General features: G+C 44.0%; 1 protein-coding gene across 1 annotated transcript; it reads left to right on the plus strand.

The window, feature by feature from the left end:
- Window positions 1-830: 830 nt before the first annotated feature.
- On the plus strand, window positions 831-20,106 carry TBATA (thymus, brain and testes associated). The gene is made up of 8 exons (XM_044420072.1): window positions 831-1,065; window positions 3,470-3,640; window positions 8,165-8,256; window positions 11,754-11,918; window positions 13,350-13,431; window positions 14,838-14,991; window positions 15,965-16,017; window positions 20,027-20,106. The coding sequence occupies exons 1-8, from the start codon at window positions 846-848 to the stop codon at window positions 20,104-20,106; spliced, it is 1,017 nt and encodes a 338-aa protein (XP_044276007.1). The 5' UTR covers window positions 831-845.
- The last annotated feature ends 141 nt before the right edge of the window (window positions 20,107-20,247 follow it).

Raw genomic sequence — 20,247 nt, forward strand, 5'->3', positions numbered from 1 at the left:
ACATTACCCAAAGGAACATGAGATAAGACATAGCATGCTTTAGTGACCCCTCACAATAGTCTCAACTGTGTTAATGCTGATGATGCAAAGTTCCTTGTGATGAAGAGTCAGCAAACAAGCTTTTGAGACAACCTGAGACAAAGCAAGTCTTCAGAATATGATCTAAGTGGGACTGTCAAGACTCCAGGTCACTTTTCAAAACTGTCAAGAGGAAGTTCTTAAAGAGCCATTTTTTATTTTTTATTTATTTATTTTTGGATTCTTCAGCAAATTTGCTGGAGTTTGGATGGGTCTCAGATTCCCTTCACACATGACTTGCTTTCCTCATAAATGCCCAACAAAGCCGTGTGATATAAAATCCTTCCTGCAAACAGAATAGCACATAACATTATTTTTTCTTGCTCCACTATATTTAATCTCAGCCTTTCAGGTAAGTATGAGATTCAGGATTATTGACTTATTTCAAAGAAGTGGTGGGGAAATACAAATAAGAAAACTCCTGAATTAATTTCAATGACAGATTTTGCCAGGCTGATTGAATTCCCTGGGCTATGAGTGTCAATACATAACGCTAGTGCCCAGTCAGGGCAACATATGCTCTTTTTAACCTTTTGATATCAACAGGAGGGAATAGAGATTTATTAAATTGTCTCAGTGGAATCTTTGGGAGTTGAAATTACTTGGAGTGAGGGAAAGTTGGTGACTGCATAGCCAGCCAAGGGAATTGCATCTCACAATTTCCTAGAAGAGACATCAGAAGGAACTTTAAGGCATATCCTTCTTTTTGTAAACTTGCCCTTTCTCTTTTTGATTCAAGAACTGAGGATACATCCACGAGAGAGGGGATGGAGAAGCTGAAGAGTCACGCGGCCAGCCCTTCCAAAGGCAACGACATCACTGCTTTAGCAGGGAAGCTTAAGCGTGTGGCCCTGAACATGCCAGTCTGGTTCAGCACGCAGGCCCGGAGGCCCCATTCAAAGAGCACGGCTCGGTTTGGCAGTCTCAGTCATCATGCTTTCTTCTCTCGACACAACCCCCATCCTCACCGAGTGACTCACATCCAAGGTAAGGTCGCCAGTCCTAGGCACGCTTACTCATTTCGGCATAAAGATACTTAGGCTGCATTCACACAACATGACAAGCAACCCTTCACGTTTACCAGGTTTTTATCATGACAGACAAATCCATTAGTTTCTGCATTATCATGATTTCTGTCCTCCCTACTCAGCTCCCTACTGTTGGTATGTATCCCATCAGCCACTGTGCCTGAAATTCAGTCCCAAGGTGCATTGCTCCCTGCCAACGTCACCTGCCGCTTTCTGACTCATCCACACATTGAGAGCAGCTCAATGTGGCTGCAGCAGCTCCTCCATTTGCAGCTTTTTGCAGGGGACTCTGTGGTAGCTGCATACCAGGAACATGAAAACCATGATCCTGGGTTCAGATGACACAACAAGCTATGGGGTATGGGGAAACCACTGTTTCTGATTGTGATTTCTATGGACCAAACTTACCATGGTGGAGTATCACAACTCAGTCCAGACAACACGGCAGATCCACAATGGGAAAAAAACCCTACCATGGTTTGCCATATTGCCTGAACCTAGCCATAGTCTATGCCGACTCCAGGTTTTTCAGGGCCCATGAGTAAAGGGCCTCCCATGGGCCCCTTCCCTCAATCAGCCTGTCTCAGCAAGCCATCACTGTCACCAAGCGCTGTTCCTCCTCACCCTCTTTCTCAGGCTTACTGCTGCTTGCTTGGCAGATTAAGTCGTAAGCCATTACTGCCTTTAAATGAGTAGGCAGTGGCAACTACTGCTTATGCTTCTCACCACCATCCTCTGAGCCAGAACAAGAGGCAGGTGAAGAAGAGGGTCCAGTGGAGAAGAAAACAGGAGCCCATTCCGGAGCTGTTCCAGGGGGCTCTTGTGCATGGGCTCCTGTTGGGATGGAGCAGTCAGCAGGTGCCCGATTGTGTCTGCCCTTCATGCTGGCCCCACGTCTGTTGTTTCCCAGGCCCTACCCTTAGGCAGACTGAGGCTGCTGCCACAGGAAACTGATTTATATTGTCATGAATGCGCAGAATATCATTTCAATATATTATTGCTGCATTTTATTCCCACAGAGGGGCAATTATGGGATTTCTCTGCCTCAGGAGACAAAGTTACTGGGCTGGCCTTTGCTGGGCTTTATGCTCCCTGACTTGATGGGTTGGGGAGGGGGTGCCATTTGCCCCTTCGTCTCAGGCAGCGGAATGCCTTGAGACGGTGTTTGGCCCCCCAGAAAAAGCATAGCGGTCCTTTTCTTCCATGCTGAGAGAAATGGCGAGTTCAGACATGTCTTCCCCCTGTACTTGTTGTGCAGCTTTATGCCACTCTAAAAACACATAATTAAAAAGGCATTTTTTTAAAAAAGGAAGAAAGGAAACAAGATTTTTTGCATAGCTGCAGGCTATGGTAGCATATTTATGAGCTGCTTTGATTTTAATTCAAGTGAGGTGAGATACAATCTACTAAATGTGTTTCCAAAATGAATATATATTTAATGCACTGCTGTTTCCGAGGCATAATGTTGGTAACCAAGGGGTGCCTTCTTTGAACCAAGACCATCAGACAATTCCTTTACCACACATACATGTATCAAGGCACCTCCACTGTGTACATGATTGTGTGTGTGGGCCAGATAAGGAAGAGAAAGGGAAAGGATGCACTTGAGGAAAGTTTAGGCTCCAAAAATGCATGCTGATTTCCCACCACAAATTGCCACTTCTTGATGCCCTGGCTGATGGCCACAGAAGAAGTTTCTGCTCCAACCAATGGATTAGGGGCTCACCAGAATCCAGCATGATTCTCAGTGCCCATGGTGCTGTAGACTTTGCTGGGCCTATGCAGAGAGTTTCTAAGCCAGGGCTAGGATCCTGTTGGGGTCCTGGGAGCTGGATTGAATTTTGGGGCTGGATAATGTCAGGGAGCAGCCCCCTCCAAGTTTTGCCTGTGATATCATAGGAATCCGTTTCTCCTTGCAAATTCTGATGCAGATTCTTGGTGCTAGAAAAAGGCAGTGGTCACGGATGAGAGCAGAGTCCCCACCCAGCACTAGAGAAATGCTGAATTTCGGCTGTGCTAGGAGGTAGGATGGGATGTGGGAGAGAACCCATTATTGGATGGCAAACCCATTTCTCCATTTCAGGCATTTCTAATCCCTGTCCTATGCTGCTGAGGAATTATTCTGCCCCAGGAGGAACCTCACCTCCCAGTAATTTTGAAGGCAGAATGGAGGGCTTCTGTATTTAAAATGGACCCCAGATGATAGATACCACAATTCAACAGGTGCTCAGTTGATCAATCTGGTCCTAATGAATCCTTTCTACAGTTGATTGGTGGTTGGCTCCAGCAAACCCTTATTCAAGACTGAATTTTCCAATGCCTCTTTCTTATGACTTACCTACAAGTGTGTCCTTCTTTTACAGGTCTGAATGGAGCTCCTGTTTGCACAGTTAAAGATGAGTGGTCTGTGCAGACCAGTCCTCCTCCTCATCCAATGAGAAAAAGTCAGTTTCAAACTGCTGCATTGGGAATGCTGGCCATTCAAATTCCTATTGGAGATCCACAGCCCATTCCAGTGCCCACGCTAACAATAGGTTTGTGTACAATGTATATGTTCTCCTCAATTATCAGTGGGGTAAAGAAGGGGTTATCAACATTTCTAAGCCAGTGGACTCATTTGGAATTTGAGAAATTTTTGTCTTTTATTTTATTTTATTTCATTTATTCTCACAAAATACATTGGAAAGAAAGAAAAATTGGATAGGAAATATGATGCAAAGGGATATTACACAAATATAGCACATAATTTGAGTAATGAATTCACAAAAAGGCAAGAATTTCTGTCTGCTACGGTAACATTTAGGTCATTCAATTCTTAATAAAAGTTTGCATACAGATTAATCTAATATATAAAACTAATTGTGGATAATATCCTAGCTTTAGTATTAGCTCACTGGCCAACACAGAATTTGGTGCCTCAAATGTTAGACCAGTTCCTGGGTATATTTGACCCACTGACTCCAAAAATGGCACCAATTTTTTTCCTTTTGTAAGTTTTCTAAGAGTGGGATCTGCCAGGACAATCCTGCATAAGTCCCAATAGGAATCTGCCATCATGTGTGCATCCCATCTTCCTTGGTATCTGCCTTACATTGTTTTTATGTCTTGATGAAATCTTTCACCTTGCTCTTTCCTTAAGTCTCTGGAAAGCAATCTAAGTGACTGTGCAGATAATGGATTTTAGCATTCAATTTACAGCCAAGCCTGTAGAAATGAAAGAGCATCTCCTCTTCTAATGGAGTATAGTTATCTGCCTTCTTGTTGCCCAGGAACAACTAAAATAATATACACACAGCTCCTATATGATCATAACTATAATACAGTTAATAAATTATCCTTTAGAATTCAGTAAGATTCCAGTAAAATTCCAGTAAGAAGCATGTAAACACTCTCACTATATCTGCTAAACTTGTATGCAAAAACACAAACTAGGTGACAGAAGATCACATTGATCAGCAAGAACTTTTCAAAAACTGACTAAAAAATTATATAAATTTGACCATATCTAAAAAACTAAAGCCAATGCAGTCTAGCCAATGCAATTTTCTGAATCAGTGCTCCGAATAACCCCAAAGCAGGTCTAAAAAGCAAGGGACCAAGAAAAAAGACAGTATTATTAGAGATTCTGTTTTCTTAAGCATTAGCTGAATTGCTCATAATGAGCTTTCCATTAAATTCTTTGGCAGGTCTTCTATTTACCTAATTGTTTAGTTTTGCCATTGTTGCATACTGAGCTAGCTTATGTTTCCAGTCTTCCACAGTTGGACAGCCTTCAGCTTTCCACTTTGAGGCCTTTGCTACTCTTGCCTTTGTTATCATATATCTGATTAACATAATCTTGGGAAGAGTCTCTGGCATGATATTCAGTAACATAATCTTAGCATTCATAGGAAAGTCAATTTTAAGAGTTTTCTGCATTTCCACATGTATCTGCTTCCAAAATCTTTTGATTCTATCACATGTTTACTACATATGATTAAAAAGTTCCTCTACATTGCCAACATTTTCCATTGTAATTTTTGTCTATTTTCTGTTTCTCTTTTGAAGTAATATACCACCAAAAGTGCATTTTATACTAATTTTCTCGTAATGCTTGACTAGCAGTGATTTTTATGCCCTGCATCCATAGGACTTCCCATTGATGGGATAATATTTCTTCTACAAAATTCTGCATCCTTCATGCATGTTTTAACTTGCTGAATTTCAGTACCTTATTAGAGCTGTTGTTTGAAGAGTTCTCCCAGTAGGTGGTCTTTTTGGTGTTTAACGGAATTTGAGAAAGTTTGTGAATGTTCTCTCAAAATGGCTGCTATAGGGCCTTCTTGCCCATTTATAAAATGGCTGCCATACTGGGCTTGGCTAGTCATAAAACATTCATTTCCAGAAAGCAAACATGAAGCCAAAAGAAAAAATAATTTGCCTGAGAAATTTGCCTATAATGCAGACACAAAACCCCCCGCTCTTTTGAACCCAAATGTAGATGTCTCTGGAGAGCAGAGCATACCATCCTCCAAATTACTATTATTACTATTAAAGTCACCAGGGGATATTAGTTAGTGTGTTGGACTGGGCTATAGCCTCCAGTCAGCCATGCCACTCACTGGATGGCTTTGGACAAGTCACAGGCACTCAGCCCAACCTGCCAACATAGGGCTGTCATTATGAGGATAAAATATATAAAACAGAGAGAAAGATAACATTGTAAGCCACCTTGAGTTCCCTACAAGAGGAGTAAAGGCAGGGTGTAAATGTAATATACCTATAATTATAGTTATAGTTGTTGTACTTATGATTCACTATAATTCATTATAACCATAGTATCATTATAACCCTACCATGACCACAGTTCTGTTATTGTTATTGTTTTTTAAAAAATAAAATACAAATCAGGAGAGACAGAGAGCATGATGGGTGTCCGATGAGAAAATCCCCATGGTGGATTCTTGTTTAATCTGAATACTTTGTTTATGGCTGGTTTACATTTTCTACAGTAAAAGCCGCTCTGGGAATACCTGCTCCCACGCCGGTCATTTCTCAACTAGGAAAGCATTTGCATGGAGTGGCAGAGAGCAATTTGCAGGGCACCGAGCAACCTGTGCAGGGGGCATCCCTTTACTGTGCCTGCTCTGCCTTGTTATACTGTTTGGCCTCACATGACCTGAGAAGTCCTGCCTATGCTACACAGCTGAATTGCAGGAGCCTTCACCTTTCTCCAGGGATTGTTGGAAGCAGGCCTAACTGGGGATGACTTGCTACAAAGCCTAAATTATCTTCGACCTGATACTGAGGAGAATTTCAGGATGAAGACTTTTCTTGTCCGCATGAACCAGTACAAGTGCCATTTGCCATGAATATAAAATAAGTATTTGGCCTCTCAAGAAGTATTGCTGAGGACTGGTAGACACCTGAAACAGACCTTTTGTGATTTGTTGTTCCACCCTGGCAGAGGTCTTCCAATGTTCTAACCACACAGAGTATCGCAGGGAAGCCTTCTCTGCGAGCGCATTCATGGCTTGCTCTCTCCTCATCAACAAGGCTTGCTAATGCAATTAAAGCACAGATAGTGCTTTTAAGTATCTTCATGATGCATTCACTTCCTGAGAACTCAGCCTGAGTAATGATAAGCCTGCTGAAGGATGCAGAGATTGAGAGAAAATGCTCCTTGGATGTTTCTGAAGGACTCAGAGGATTGCCTTTCATCTCTGGATTATTTCTGAACCTGCCATCCCGTTATTGCTAAAGGTGCACAACTACAGCATTTGTCTTATTAATTTAACAGTGTGCCAGGAAGAAATCTGTGTAGTATGAAATATTCCCTTCACGGTCAAACCTGTCAGTAAGAAGACCACGGCAGAAACTTCTGCTTAGCTTGCTAATTTAGAAAATAGAAGAAGCGTTCCGTGTGTTAAAATGTTCAGACTTTCTAAATCCTCTCCATCCCTGTCCCTGCAAGTCTGAAGTGTGACGGTCTGGCAAATGATCTATCACATGAGACAACACATCCACACATCGGGCAGGTTCAGGCAAGGGGGTAACCCACAGTCAGTGATAGAAATTGGCTTGAGTATGGGTTGTTGGACCATGGGTTATCATGCTCTCTGAGCCCAGCCGCACTAACAGGCCATCACTTGTTAACCATGGAGAGAACCCATAGTTCGTGTTGGGTTCTGAACTGTGTGTTGTTCACCCTGATATGTTATCTCAGCTGTGTTCACACAACATAATAACCTTTATTTTAATCATAGCCTATGATTTGATAACAACCCACCCTCAACCCATACTAAGCTCTTAAGTGAAGATTATCTTGTCATCAGAACTCAGTCATTATAGAGAAGCAAGCTCAGTTTTGCTAGTTGCCACTGAGTACACACTCAACAGGAGCTGCAGCTAATCCTGGCTCCCCCTAGGAGTGGGGAAGACTTTCTCCAGTTCACATTTTAATGTGAATTTAAACTGCTATGTGGACCAAAACTCAGTTATTGTCCAAACAATGCACTTCTCCAGTTTTTGCCATGAAGTTCTCCACTCAAAAGATGTGTACAAAAATGTGCGTGTTTGGGAAGATGATCTTTAAAGCTGCATTACATTAGGAAGATTGCTTGAAAAAACTATTAAATCCATTTCGAATGCATGTGCTAGGAGAAACATGTTCAAAAATGCTTTTGAATCATCATGTAAACTTAACCTTTACAGCTCAAGACAAACTGCAGTCAATACTGGAGAAATTCTCAAAGTTTGAGATGAACTAAACAGAAGAATGGAGAAATGAGAAATCATTATGTAGATTTCTTATGTAAGAACCACCCATTCTTATCTCCCACCCATGTGCTGCAACCTGTCTAATACATGTTTGCAAATAACAAATGCGTGCTTGAAATGGGCTCAAAGCACAAGTGGCAAACGTCATGTCAAGATTCTTTTTACTGAAGGTGCCAGGAGCGGTTTGTAGACAGGTGCATGTGCTCTGCCTTTGGACTGTGACATTGTTTATCCTCAGTCCCCTTTTAGGGGTTGCTCTTTTGCTGCCTTCCTTGAGTTGCCTCTTCCCTCTCACACAGGTTCTTTGTCCGAGGCATGGCGAGAAGAGCTGAGGGAGCTCGCTGCAAGGGTGAGAGCTGCCTCTTCCACTGGGACAGAGAAAAAAGAGACTGTGAGTAGAAGAATGGGGCATTGTGGTTGCAAATCACAGCGCTGCTTTGCCGGGCAATGTGATCTGTTAGACACTGGGGAGATAACTCCAATGAGAACTGGGTCATTGTTGTCTTGGGAGGGGCCATGGGTCCATGGCAGAGCAGTTTCTCTAGGTGCATCCAGAAAGAATCTCCTCTGAAAGCTTTGGCAGCTGCTGCCAGTCTGTGTCAATAATTCTGGGCTAAATGGGCCATGGCCCACCTCAGTATACAGTAGCTTCCTGTGTTCTCAGAACCTGCTAACATCTTATTTTGTATATTTATTTATTTAGGATGTTTATAGGCTGTCTGTCACTGTAGCCTCTGGACAGCTTACAATATATTATAATCTAAATCCTAAACCAAATAAATTAACTATGCCACAACTGAATACATAAAATAGAATAGTTAAAATAAGTTAAATAAATAAATATACAATTTAAATCAATTAACATTAAAATATTGGTTAAATAAAAAGTTCTTGACCTGGCACTGAAAAGCGTATAATGACAATGTTTGTGTCCAGACAGCAAATATTCCTGTCGCATCCCAGTATTACTGTATATTTTTAAAGAGAGAAAGAACTTTGTGCTTTACAGAGAGCAAGAGAGAGAGAGAGGCTAATGGGTGGGGGGGGGTTGCCTCTCCTGTAGCAATAAGCTTGAATGTTGAGAAGTTGTGTGTCCAATGTGTGTGTGTGCAGAGCATGTGTGTTTCTTTTCTAAGTCCCCGATCCTTGTATTATTTCTCTCTGAACATGCGTCTGTGGGAAAGACACATGTGTCTCTGAGTTTCCCAGACTTGTGCTAATTGTTGCAAGAGTGCTGGACCGCTTCTTGATGGCCTTAACTATTGTTTGGCTGGGAAAGAGGTGAGTTCTTTGTTCGTGTTTGCTAGTTGCTATGGGTGAGGTACTTTTGAGGTGTCTCAGGACAACGGGTCATCCTTCTTGCAGGGTTGCTTTGCCAAATCTCTTCAAGGGAGAAATGCCTGACCTTTTCTCCACAAGAATTCCAGCATTCATCCTTGTCTTACATTGGCTCACCCAGGATACTTGGTCCTTCTTCCTAAGTTCAAGCCTACCCAACATGGCCCAGGCCTGAAAGCCTCTTCTGGCCTGGGAGTTTAGGGTTATGGTGCTAACATTCTACATGCATTACACCTGATACTTATGGATACTAGCCATTACTGCTAGTAGCCATTGCTAGGCTTCTCCTCCATGAATTTGCTAATCCCCTTTTAAAACCTCCCCTTTCAAAACCAGCCATATCAGCCATCATTAGTTCTTGAGGCAGAAATTTATTTAGTTTGACTATGTGCTGTGTCGAAAAAAATACTTTTTCACTGGCTTGAATCTCACACCAATTCATTTCTCTTAATGACCCTAAGGACTAATATGATAAGGGGAGGGGAATCCCACCAAGTCAAGACGTATAATACCCAAGGCAAGCCAAGTTCCTTTTTCTCCTGAGGCAAAAAAATCCCAGAATCCTCTCCTCTGCACCCTTCCTTCCCTCCATAGGATGCTCATAATCCCCTGAGTTCAGAGGGTTACAGGCAGCCACACTGGATTGTGTTGCAGGACTCCTTTGTCAACAATGTAAAAGCACAACTCAGTGTATTTTCCCCTCTGCTCTTGGTCACCAGTAGATGACCCACAAACCTCAGCTATAAATAAGAGCGCACTGTCTTTTTCTATCATAAGTCTTTGCTTTTGGGTGAAAGCCAGGGTAACTTTTGGAACCCTGAGAAACAGTATACTCCTTAGAATATGTATAAAGTAAAATGGGCCTTGAGGTGCTTATTCAAGTCAGAAATTCCATTCTGCAATAGGATCTTACATGCTAACAGCAATGAGAGTGCTTCAAACTACGCAGTGGGCAACTGTCACCCTGCAGTCATTCCATTAGAGGAGAAAAACAGGGCCCATCCTCAGTCCTCCTGAGAAGCTTCATCAGTCTTTTCCTCTCCCCAGATAGTCATCTAGCAGCCATTCCATCAGGCCATACAACAGGAAGAGAATGGAAGAGAGGTCAGTCCATCAGTTCAGCTGAGAGCCAAGCCATTTTTGGCTCCTCCTGTCTTGAGCAGTTTCTGAGATGTGAAAGGAACCCACAGGTTGGATTTCTCGGAATCTGGCCTGTGGATACCTCTGTGGGCCAGCTTTCACCAAGTCATACAGATTCTGAAGATTTGTGGACAAGTTTTTACTTGAGGGGCTGGAGAGTTTGTGCAAATGCACACTTGTACTAAGGCAAATCAGTTCTAGTGCTCAATAGTGCTGACATGCATGTGACTAAGTGGATGCTAGTGCAAATTTGCATTTGCACAGAGATGAAATTCTTGTACATCATAAAAAATCCAATCCCATCAAACTTTTAACAAAACAGATTTAACAAAATCGAATCCACTGCTTCTGTTAGAGAAAGTTGTGCTAAAAAGAGCAGTCTTATCCAACAGAATTACAGCCATTGCAGCTAGACATTATATAAGAACTTCTAATATTAAGACCTGCTGTCAAGGTTTACTTGCTTTCTTTTCCCATCCTTCCTTTTGTGTCCCATCTTTTTAGATAGTAAGCCTACACTTTGGGACTCCCTTGTTTTTATTGATCTATAGGCAGCTCTGGCAGCTTTTCCAGTTGAAGAGTGGCATATAAATGCTTTAAACAAATAATAGTGAAGTATCAACAAGCCTGGACATTTGCAGAAATACAGCTTATCTTTAGAAAATCAGCACTCCCGAGTGGCAGGAAACCCTAAAAACAGCTCCATAAGAACTGGGCATGCTCAGTGGGCAGAGACTTCAGACTGAACATTGCAGAAAAAGAAAGAACACCAGGGATGAAGAGAATGGCTTGGGGCAAGAATACCTGAAGAATCCCTTCCTCCCATATGAGTCTGCCCACGATTTGAAACCTCTGTCTCTCCAGGACAGAGAAGGTTGGTGGTAGAAACATTAAACAAGGTTTTTTTTCTGTACCTCCCCCTCAGCTGTGGACTCCCTTCCAAGGGAAAGCAAGCTAGCACATGACATACATAGCCAGGGAGTCTACAATGTTTTAAAATGTGGTAGTAGATGTTCTGGCAGCCCACACTCTTCTCTTGCACCCGTGCACCACCGGAGGGCAACCTAGCTTAACACCAGCTGGCCAGTAGCACTCTTGAGGAGGTTGTTGTTTCTCCAGGCCTTTGCCTTTTAAAATTGTGTCTTTTTTTGAGAAAAATAATATTCTGTTTGTTGTTATTGTTGTTTTGTTTTGCTTTGCTTCGCTTCTGTGTTCTTGTGATTTACCACTTTGAGTGCCCTGGTGGACTGAAAAATGATGCATAAATACTTTGGATAGAATGTGAAATCAAGTATCTAGAACCCAGAACAGAATCACTCCGTATGGTAACATTTGTTTCAGGTTGCTGTTGTTCACCCTTATTTTGCTTTCTCAGCCTCCTAACTTTACTGCATCTTGTTGCATTTGAAGACAGAAAAGTCCCAGAGGGAAACACAGTACTCAGAAGAAACAGGGCGTCTCATCCCGCTGTCCTCCCGAGCCACAACACGCCATTCATCCCACTGCCTGCGCAAGAACAATGCCAGGAATAAAGGGAAAGATGCTATCTTGTCTTTCCAGGGCCAAGAACTAATCGTAAGCAGCCACTTCTTATCATTGTTATTCCCACACCACCAGCAGATCACAGTGATTTCCATCGTGCATGCATGGACATAAAGGGATGCAAGGCCAAAAAATGAACAGATAGAGAAATAAGGAAAGCTTCTGGTCAGAATGGGTTATGAAATGAGTCAGCCGAAATATATTATTCCATTAGGCATCGGTGTGCAAGTAAGAGAGATCTGATGTTTAAACAACAGGAAGGCAACACTGCCTTGGGAAAAGTATTCACTGCTTCTCCTGCAATTACACACGCCCACACAAACACCCGCACCAGTATCTGGTGTTGCACAAGCGATTGCCATGTGGCTTTTCACTTGGCGGAGTAGTGAAGTGACAGAATCCAAGTGAGTGTCAGTGTTTAGAAACTGGCACTCAGCAGAATAGTCAGTCATGTGAGAATCTGCGATCATTTCAGAGACATATGTGTAAATAATAATACAATCTGAATCATGATGCCCATTTTCTGATCATGCTGCATCCACCTTCTATGTACTGTGAAGGCAGAAACAAAGAGTCAGCAGATCCGCAGCTGTGCCACAGCTTTTGCTGGAGTCTCTCTTCTCAGACCCAGATCGCAAGTGGAGAACTGGATGCCTGAACACTCCTTTGCATGCTGTAAAATCCCTTCCTGCCCCTGCAAAGTTGCCGTGTCAAGTATCAGTATTTAAACCTGGTCCTCCTTGAGTGCACTCATCTTCTTGCTCCTCCTCTTCCCCATAGCGACCTTCTTGTTCCCCTGCCTTTCACTTGGGAGCAAAGAATTGGGGTGGTCAGGAAGGGAAGCACAAGATGCCGTGGCCGACTCGCTCCCAGGTCTTTACCTGCTGAATTGCACGTGGTAGCACTTTGGAGGTACAGCAGCCCAAGAGGCAGGCAGTGGGAAGATGACTTGCAGGGGGAGGGTGTCCAGAAAGGGTGTCTTTTCCAAGGCCCCTCCAAACCTGGGGCCAGCGCTGTTCCTGACCCTGCATTTTAGCTGCTGTGAGCCAAGTGGCATGAGCACAAATCAAATTTGGCAGTCTATAAATCAACAGGAATGATATCCCACCTCTCACAGCCTTTGCAAAGGTTTATCACTGGCCAGATCCACCTTCTGCTCCTAGGATGAAGCAAGACATTCCCTGGAACCCTTGAGCTTTCTCCTAAAATGCATGCACACGGCTTGTAGCAGGGCCCATTCAGGAACTGACATGCCTCTCCCTCTGTCTGGGACTGCAGGAAGGAGTGGGGGATTCCATCAGATGAGCAATGAGTGGCAACTTGAGACAAAGTCCACCAGAATATGAAAAGAGACTAAATAAGCCTCTGTGTATCTGCCCTCTTGACCCTCTGTTTGCTTCTTTCCTGGTGTCACTCTGACCTGGTCCTATTGACAGAAATTTCCACTGTCTGTTCTTTCAACAGATTTTGGAGCTGCTGTGTCAGATCTTGCAGACAGACTCCTTGATGGCTATTCAGCAATGGCTGCTCACCGCTAGCCAGAAGGGTGAGAACATGGAGCCTGCAAGGGGCTCAGCCTGCCGCTTTTCTTCTGAGCCCCAGCCAGCTTGGCTGTGCATTGAAAAGCTTAGGACGTGGAGCATGCGTGCCATGTGTTTGGAATGCCATCTCTATGCATAGAGGGAAAGCAGTTGTTGTGGGGCAGGAGTGGGCGACAGCCTCCACCACCCCATACAGCCCTCCCGCCAAGACCTAGACAGAACACCTACATTCGAAACAAACATGGAACAAAATTGCATCCATAGCTGCTACAAAGCATCAGAAAGGTTGGAAACAGGCTAGGTCTAACTTATGCAGCCCTCTGGAGCAATACAGAGTCTTCTGCCACCGGGCGAAGGATATTTTGGAGGGTACCAAGAGACTGCATAGTGCCCTGCAGAGTACAACACATGCAGAGGCCGTCCAGGGGATTAAAATTAGCTCTTCTGCAATTGCACATATGAGAAGTTTTCAATAGGGTTCCCAGGGCCAAAGTGCTCCCAGAAGCACCTCCTCTGATGCCCTCCAAGCTTCCTTCCCCTCCTCATTTTGTTTCACTTTGTAAAGATCGTTCCAATTTAAAGTCACTTGGAGCGCGGCACACTGCAGTGCAGAAAGCCAGCATCAAGGGCCATCGCCAGATGTGCTCCTGTTTCTCAGAGCCTCAACCAGCCTTCTGTGAAATGGGAATTTTATTCTGCCTTGTAGAAGCAAATACACTATTTGCCATTTGCGACTCAGACCCCACTTCTGCACTGTACGCAATTGCTTGGCTAAGTGACTTGCCTCAGAGTCTCATCAGTTTTCCTTCTCAGAAAGGGACATTAGAGCAAAACCATGTGGCTTCAGGCAATGGGTTTGCGGCTTGGTATGCAGATCCCACCTCTATCTTGCACTCTGGTTCTTGGACAAGTTGCCTTTCTTTTAATCTCATGAGTTTCTCATCTGAGAAATAGGTGCTTTCTGGCCATCCATCATGGCAGATATTTTGTGAAGTGCCCTTAACATGCCAACACTCAAACTTTCAACACTTGACTCAAAAAGTTTGGACACCCCGGTCTAGACTTTTCCACACATTTTGTGGCAGTAAATACAGATTTGTGATCAACTGTACACTCGGCAAGGAGAAATCCTGTTTTGTTGGTTAGCGCACCTCTGTGATGCATATGCTTTCTAGCTAAATAGGTTTAGCTCATGCATGCACTACATTGTTAGAGACCTACCTACAAACGTAATATGTGAAGAATTCCTAAGCCTTGCTTTGATCATTGTATGGGAATGAAAAATGCCTGGGTAACTCTCTGTATAAATGAAGGTGCAGGCAGAAGAAAGGAGACGAAAATGTTTATTTTACATTGAAACCAAAGATGAGACCTTCTGATTCCAAAAGTGTTTGCTTTCCTTTCACTGTAGAAAAGAATATTGCCATGGGATTGTTGCAGATTGCAACTGCCAACCTCCAGCTCGAGCCCCAGGAGTTAATCACAAGCATGGAAGAGAGACTTGCATCACAGATGTCCTCAGATGCTTCCAAACTACCCAGCCTTGGGCGAAATCATTCCACCAGGTGCTCTCTTTCATGTCCTTTGCATGTTGGCTGAAGTAAAAGTAGAGCTTTATGAAGTTTGGAAAAGAGCAGTGCAGTGATTCTGGAACTGCAAAACACAATACAAAAAGAGTTCCACAGAGATATAGATATATTCATGCACACACGTGCATGTTCCCATGTATGATTTGCAATATAGCCTGGGAATGGATATCACAGAGCTACTGTATTCAAAGACTGTTGGCAGCCATAATAGAGGCCTGGCCTTTGAGCTCAAGTATAGCAAGGTTTCAAGCCTATTGACAGAATTGGTTGAATGCCTGCAGTTCAGTGTTTGGAAGAAAGATAAGTGCTCGGTTAGGCAATGCAGGGCTGCATAACCTCAGGCTCATAGGCCAAATTCAGCCCACCTGAAACCCCAGTCTAACCTTTCAGCGTTTTTCCTGGGGCCAGGGGAAACAGCCTTTGTACAGTCCTGTCTCCCCTGTTCTGAAAGGTTAAAATGCCTCTGGTAAGAACTTTAAGCAGAAATAGGCTGGCCTTTCTGGCACGTTGGCCACCTCCCTTTTCTCTTCCTCTTCCGGCACCAGCCACCACTGAAATACAGCCCACAGCCATTTCCCTGAAACTGAGCTCACCCAATGAGTTGAAAGAGATTCAGCGCTCCTGCGTTAATGCTTCCCTGGCATCACTGGCTGGATGGAGACCATTCAGAATGCTCTGTAGCTATCGAAGGAGATAACAAGCTGGCCAATCTTACTAGTGCAACCTTTCCCAACCCGGTGACCTTCAGAGGTATTTGGACTACAAATCTCAGAATTCCCATCCACCGGGGCCACTGACTGGGAATTCTGGGCGTTGCAGTCCAAACGTGTCTACAAGGCACAGGGCTGGGGAAGACTGTGCTAGTGCTTTATTTTCAGGGCAGTTTTGTTGCTCAAAAGACTTGAAGAAGAAGAAAGTGTTGGTTTAGCACTGGTTTCTTTTGTTACAGGCTGTCTGTGATAAGGCACAAACAAGAACCTACTGCAGAGGAAGAGAAGCCAGGTAAAATACTGTAGCAAAATGGGATACAGAGGGGATACCAGGTTGTCATTAGGAACACAAGGAGGGCTGTGTTGAATCAGCTCCAAAGATCCATCTAGTTAAAGACTTGGTTCCCACAGCAGCCAACCTGATGCTTATAGAAAGATGCTGGGTAAGCCACTGGGCTTGTGTTTCCAGCAACCTGCATTCAGAGAGATGTTGCTTCTGTTACTGGGGCAGGTATAGAGGCAAATATATGATGTTCCTGCAGTGACAAACAAAAATCCCATGAAAGGCACCATTTCAGGCAAAATCCAATGCATGTTTAGACACGAAAAGTCCTGCATCTCCCAAGAGTGAGCTTTTTTCTGTTTAAGCATGCATCAGATGGTGCCCTTAATTAACACTGTTCCACCATAAAGAAAGAAACTCCTGAACATGTTTCAGATGGTCCCATTGTGGCTTAAATCAAGACTCAGAATGGCCCAGACAAGAGAACTCAGCTTCAAAACGATTGATTGATTTGTATTGTTTTTATACCACCCAATAGCCCAGACACTCTGGGCAGCTAACAAAAGTTAAACACACACACACAAAACTAAAAGAACAAAACCATAATAGCAATTCCAATTTCCTATTGCAGCATAGAATCAGTGTCTGGACTGGATGAGGGCCAGTAAGCAGAGACTCAGTCCAGACAAGGCAGAGGTGCTGTTGGTGGGTAGACTGCCTGTTCTATGGGGAGATATTCAACCTGTCCTGGATGGGGTGCACTCCCCTTAGGGGAAAGCTTCATAGTTTGGGGGTGCCCCTAGATCCAGAACTCTCATTTGAATCACAAATGGAGTCAGTGGCACAGAGCACCTTTTATCCGCTTAGGCTGATTTACCAACTACGACCCCATCTGGACAAGCACAGCCTGCCCACAGGATCCATGCTCTCATCTGGATTACCGCGATGCACCCCATACGGGGCCGCCTTTGAAAATGGTCTGGAAATGCCAACAGATTCATAGCAGAGCAGTGCAGCCACTAAGCAGGACGGACTCATGAGACCATACCCTGCCAGTCCTCTTTCAGCTGCATTGGCTGCCGGTCAAAGCCTGGCCCAATTTGAAGTGCTGAGGTTAACATTTAATGCCCTAAATGGCTTGGGCCCAGGAGCACCTGAAGGAATGCCTTGCTCCACATGTTGCCACCCAGGCCCTCAGATCATCTGCAGAGGTCCTTCTCTGGGAATCACCCCCACAAGAAGTAAAGGGGGTGATAACTAGGAGAAGGGCCAACTCGGCAGTTGCGCCCTGTCTTTGGAACATGCCCTGCAAGCAGATGCGCCTGGCACCATCCTTGTTTTCTTTTCAGCACCAGGTGAAGACCTTGTATTTTCCAGATATTTTAATAGCTAAGATCTGTTTTTATTATATCCGCTGCTATGCTGGGCATTAATTTTACCTTAACTGCTGCAGGTTGTTGACTTCTGTTACACTGGTGCTATTGTTTTTGTTTATTTAAATTTGATTATTTTATTGTTGTTATATGTTTTTAAATTTATAAATGACCCAGACAGCCCCAAGGACTATGGGGCAGTATTAAAATATAGTGAGTAATTAAGCACAGAGCAATGTTATGACTTCTGATCACACCACCTCAAGAACCCTGCTGAGATCTCATGGTAATTGACTGACCAGCAAGGGAGGCTGCAATTCTAAGAACACGTAGAATCTTGGAGAGACGTTCCACTGAAAGCAAGGGATCAGTACCCTTGTCTGCATGTGGTGAAGAGGAGGCCAAGCTGGTGGAACTTCATCCATGCCTGAACAGCAGGGGTGGGGGATCCATTGCCCTCCAGATGTTTGTGGACACCCAACTTTTATCAGCACCAGCCAGCACAGAGAGTCGAAGGATCATGAAAGCTGGATTCCAGCAACATCTGGAAATTTTCCAGGTTCCCCAGCCTTGATGAACAAGAGCTGGAGGGCCCATGGCCCATGGTATACGGTCAGGTCTGTCTTTCCCTTGTTGTCGCATTGTCTGCTTCTTGATCTAGCCAACTAGAAGCAAAGCTGCCCTCAGGTAGAGGAGGAAGGTTGCATAGTTACTCTGGGGTTTTACCCTGACATTCTGCCTGGTTTGGGGCATCTTGTCCAGAGATTCATCCACTGCTGTTTCATATGTCTGCTCCAGGCAAACGAGCTGGGCACAAACAACAGCTGCTCCTAAGAAGAGGCACTAGTACCCCTCCACCCTCTTCTCTGAGTATTCCAGGCATTGCCTGGACACACCTGAGCCCCCCTTTTGTACTAGTTAAGAGTCTAGAAACTTGGATCTTTGACAGCAAAGTAGAGGGTGTGAAGTGACTTGATTTCTGAGGTTGCAAGACTGTGAGAGACGGCAGAGCTAAATCATTCTGTCTGTTTGCTTCCAATATATCAAACCAGAGCTGTAATTATCCCACATTTTAATTCATGGGCATTGAACTTATAATGACAAAAGGATGATGACAAGTGCATATCCTGGATCTCTAAAATGGGACATATCCTCACTTGGTGTTTATGTGAGGCGAGTCATGTCCATAAAAAGAAGAAAGAAAATGAAAGAAAATGAAAATTTTGACATCTCCTTAAAAGCTTCAGGTTTATCAAAGCAATCTTTGACCTGAACAAGATTCTGTTTGCTTTTCTGTCTGGGCACTTTGCCTGGTCAGAATCAGCATCAACACTCCACATTAGGGAATGGCATGATCTTCTATTAATGCCAGGAGAAAGAGCAAATAGCCACTTCATCCTTTACCCAGGGTGGGGAGTTGCTCATTGTATTCTTCCCAAGGACACGTATCATTTGGAGCCTTTACTAGGTATCTTGTGCATGTCACATATTTTGGCACACTGAGCGTCCTGCTCCTTCCCTGAATGGGATTCTTTGCTGCTGCTCTGTAGCTGAATGAATCAGCTGTCAGCCAGTTCAGCAGCAATGGGCCTTGTACTGCCAGCTTCCCCTGGCTCACTCCTTCCCACATCCTCTGCTTGCTAGCTTAAAAGAGCCTAAGCTGGCCATAAAATGCAACCCACGGGGGCAACTTCATCAGCAATCTGATGGCAACCCGGAGGCACAAGAGATGGCAGGCGTGTCTTTCTCCCAGCCAAGGTGTTATTATGGGTATGATGCATCTACTTGTGGAAGCAGCTAGCATTTTTTTCTCCATATTTACTGAACTTATGCAGAATATTTCCCCAGCATCTGTGCTTTACTTGACTCTTTCAGTCTGGGCCGTTCCTACTGTTCGTTAGAGGATTGTTTGAGTTTGGGATATCATTAAAGGGCAGGAAATTATCCTACAATTGTGTGGTCCTTTTTGATCTTTTACCCCAGGCACCAGAATGTTTTGGAACATCTCTGCTTTCAATTTCATATTTATACAACCCAGCTGAATTCTCGTTTGGCTCCTGTTGACTTCTGCAGATGCAACCAAGCGATCAACATTCAGTCCATGTGTAATAAACTCATTGTTTCCCCTTCTTTTTTTAGAAATGCTTCTGCACAAACAATATGACCAGGCATCCCTAAGCACCAAACCCCCTGACTTCCCCCTCTCTCAGCCTTATGTTAAATCAATCGCTGCGGGAATCATTTGGGGGATGCATAACAAGGTTCTCCCAGGTCATTTATTGGTCCATTTGAATTTTTACTCTCTGGGAGCTGCCAAGCTCCTACAGAAACGCCTTTGAATAATCTCATTCCTGTTTGCCACACCGTGCTACTTAGGGAGCAGTCCTATGCATGATTAGGCAGAAAAAAATCGCCCAACTTTGTAGGACTTCTTTGTCTAATCATGTTAGAAAAGGCTTTGTCTTTAGTTGCCTAAAGTAGGTCTGTGGCCCAGATGTTGCTCCTTTTTAGTGTTTAGGGGAGCAATTGAATTGGGTTAGATTGGGTTAAGCAAATGTGTTTACAAATCGTCCTCTAACTGTCAAGTGCTAGGTGGTAATGAATTAAATGAAGCATCTCCTTTTAAATGTGCTTTCCACTTGTAGCGCATCTCGGCTCTGCAGAGGTTTTCCAGCTCCACCTGTGCCTGGCTGAGAAGCAAAACCAACCAGAGCAGCTGAAGTAAACAGACCTGTTCCCCCTGCTGCTCTCAGGTCTGCTGCCCCAGCTGCACCATTCCTCTCCTGCTACTCGTCTGGGGACAACAGTGCTGAATGAAACCCGCTGCATTAAAGAGGAACATCTAGAATCTCCCGGCTTTCTTCTT

Source organism: Varanus komodoensis, unplaced genomic scaffold, assembly GCF_004798865.1.
Source record: "Varanus komodoensis strain SLA01 unplaced genomic scaffold, ASM479886v1 scaffold11, whole genome shotgun sequence".
NCBI lineage: Eukaryota > Metazoa > Chordata > Lepidosauria > Squamata > Varanidae > Varanus > Varanus komodoensis.

Coding starts and splice junctions, on each gene's coding strand:
- TBATA (XM_044420072.1), top strand. CDS start 846: ATGGAGAAGCTGAAGAGTCACGCGGCCAGCCCTTCCAAAGGCAACGAC. Junction 1,066..3,469: donor CCGAGTGACTCACATCCAAG/GTAAGGTCGCCA, acceptor CTTCTTTTACAG/GTCTGAATGGAGCTCCTGTT. Junction 8,257..11,753: donor GGACAGAGAAAAAAGAGACT/GTGAGTAGAAGA, acceptor TTGCATTTGAAG/ACAGAAAAGTCCCAGAGGGA.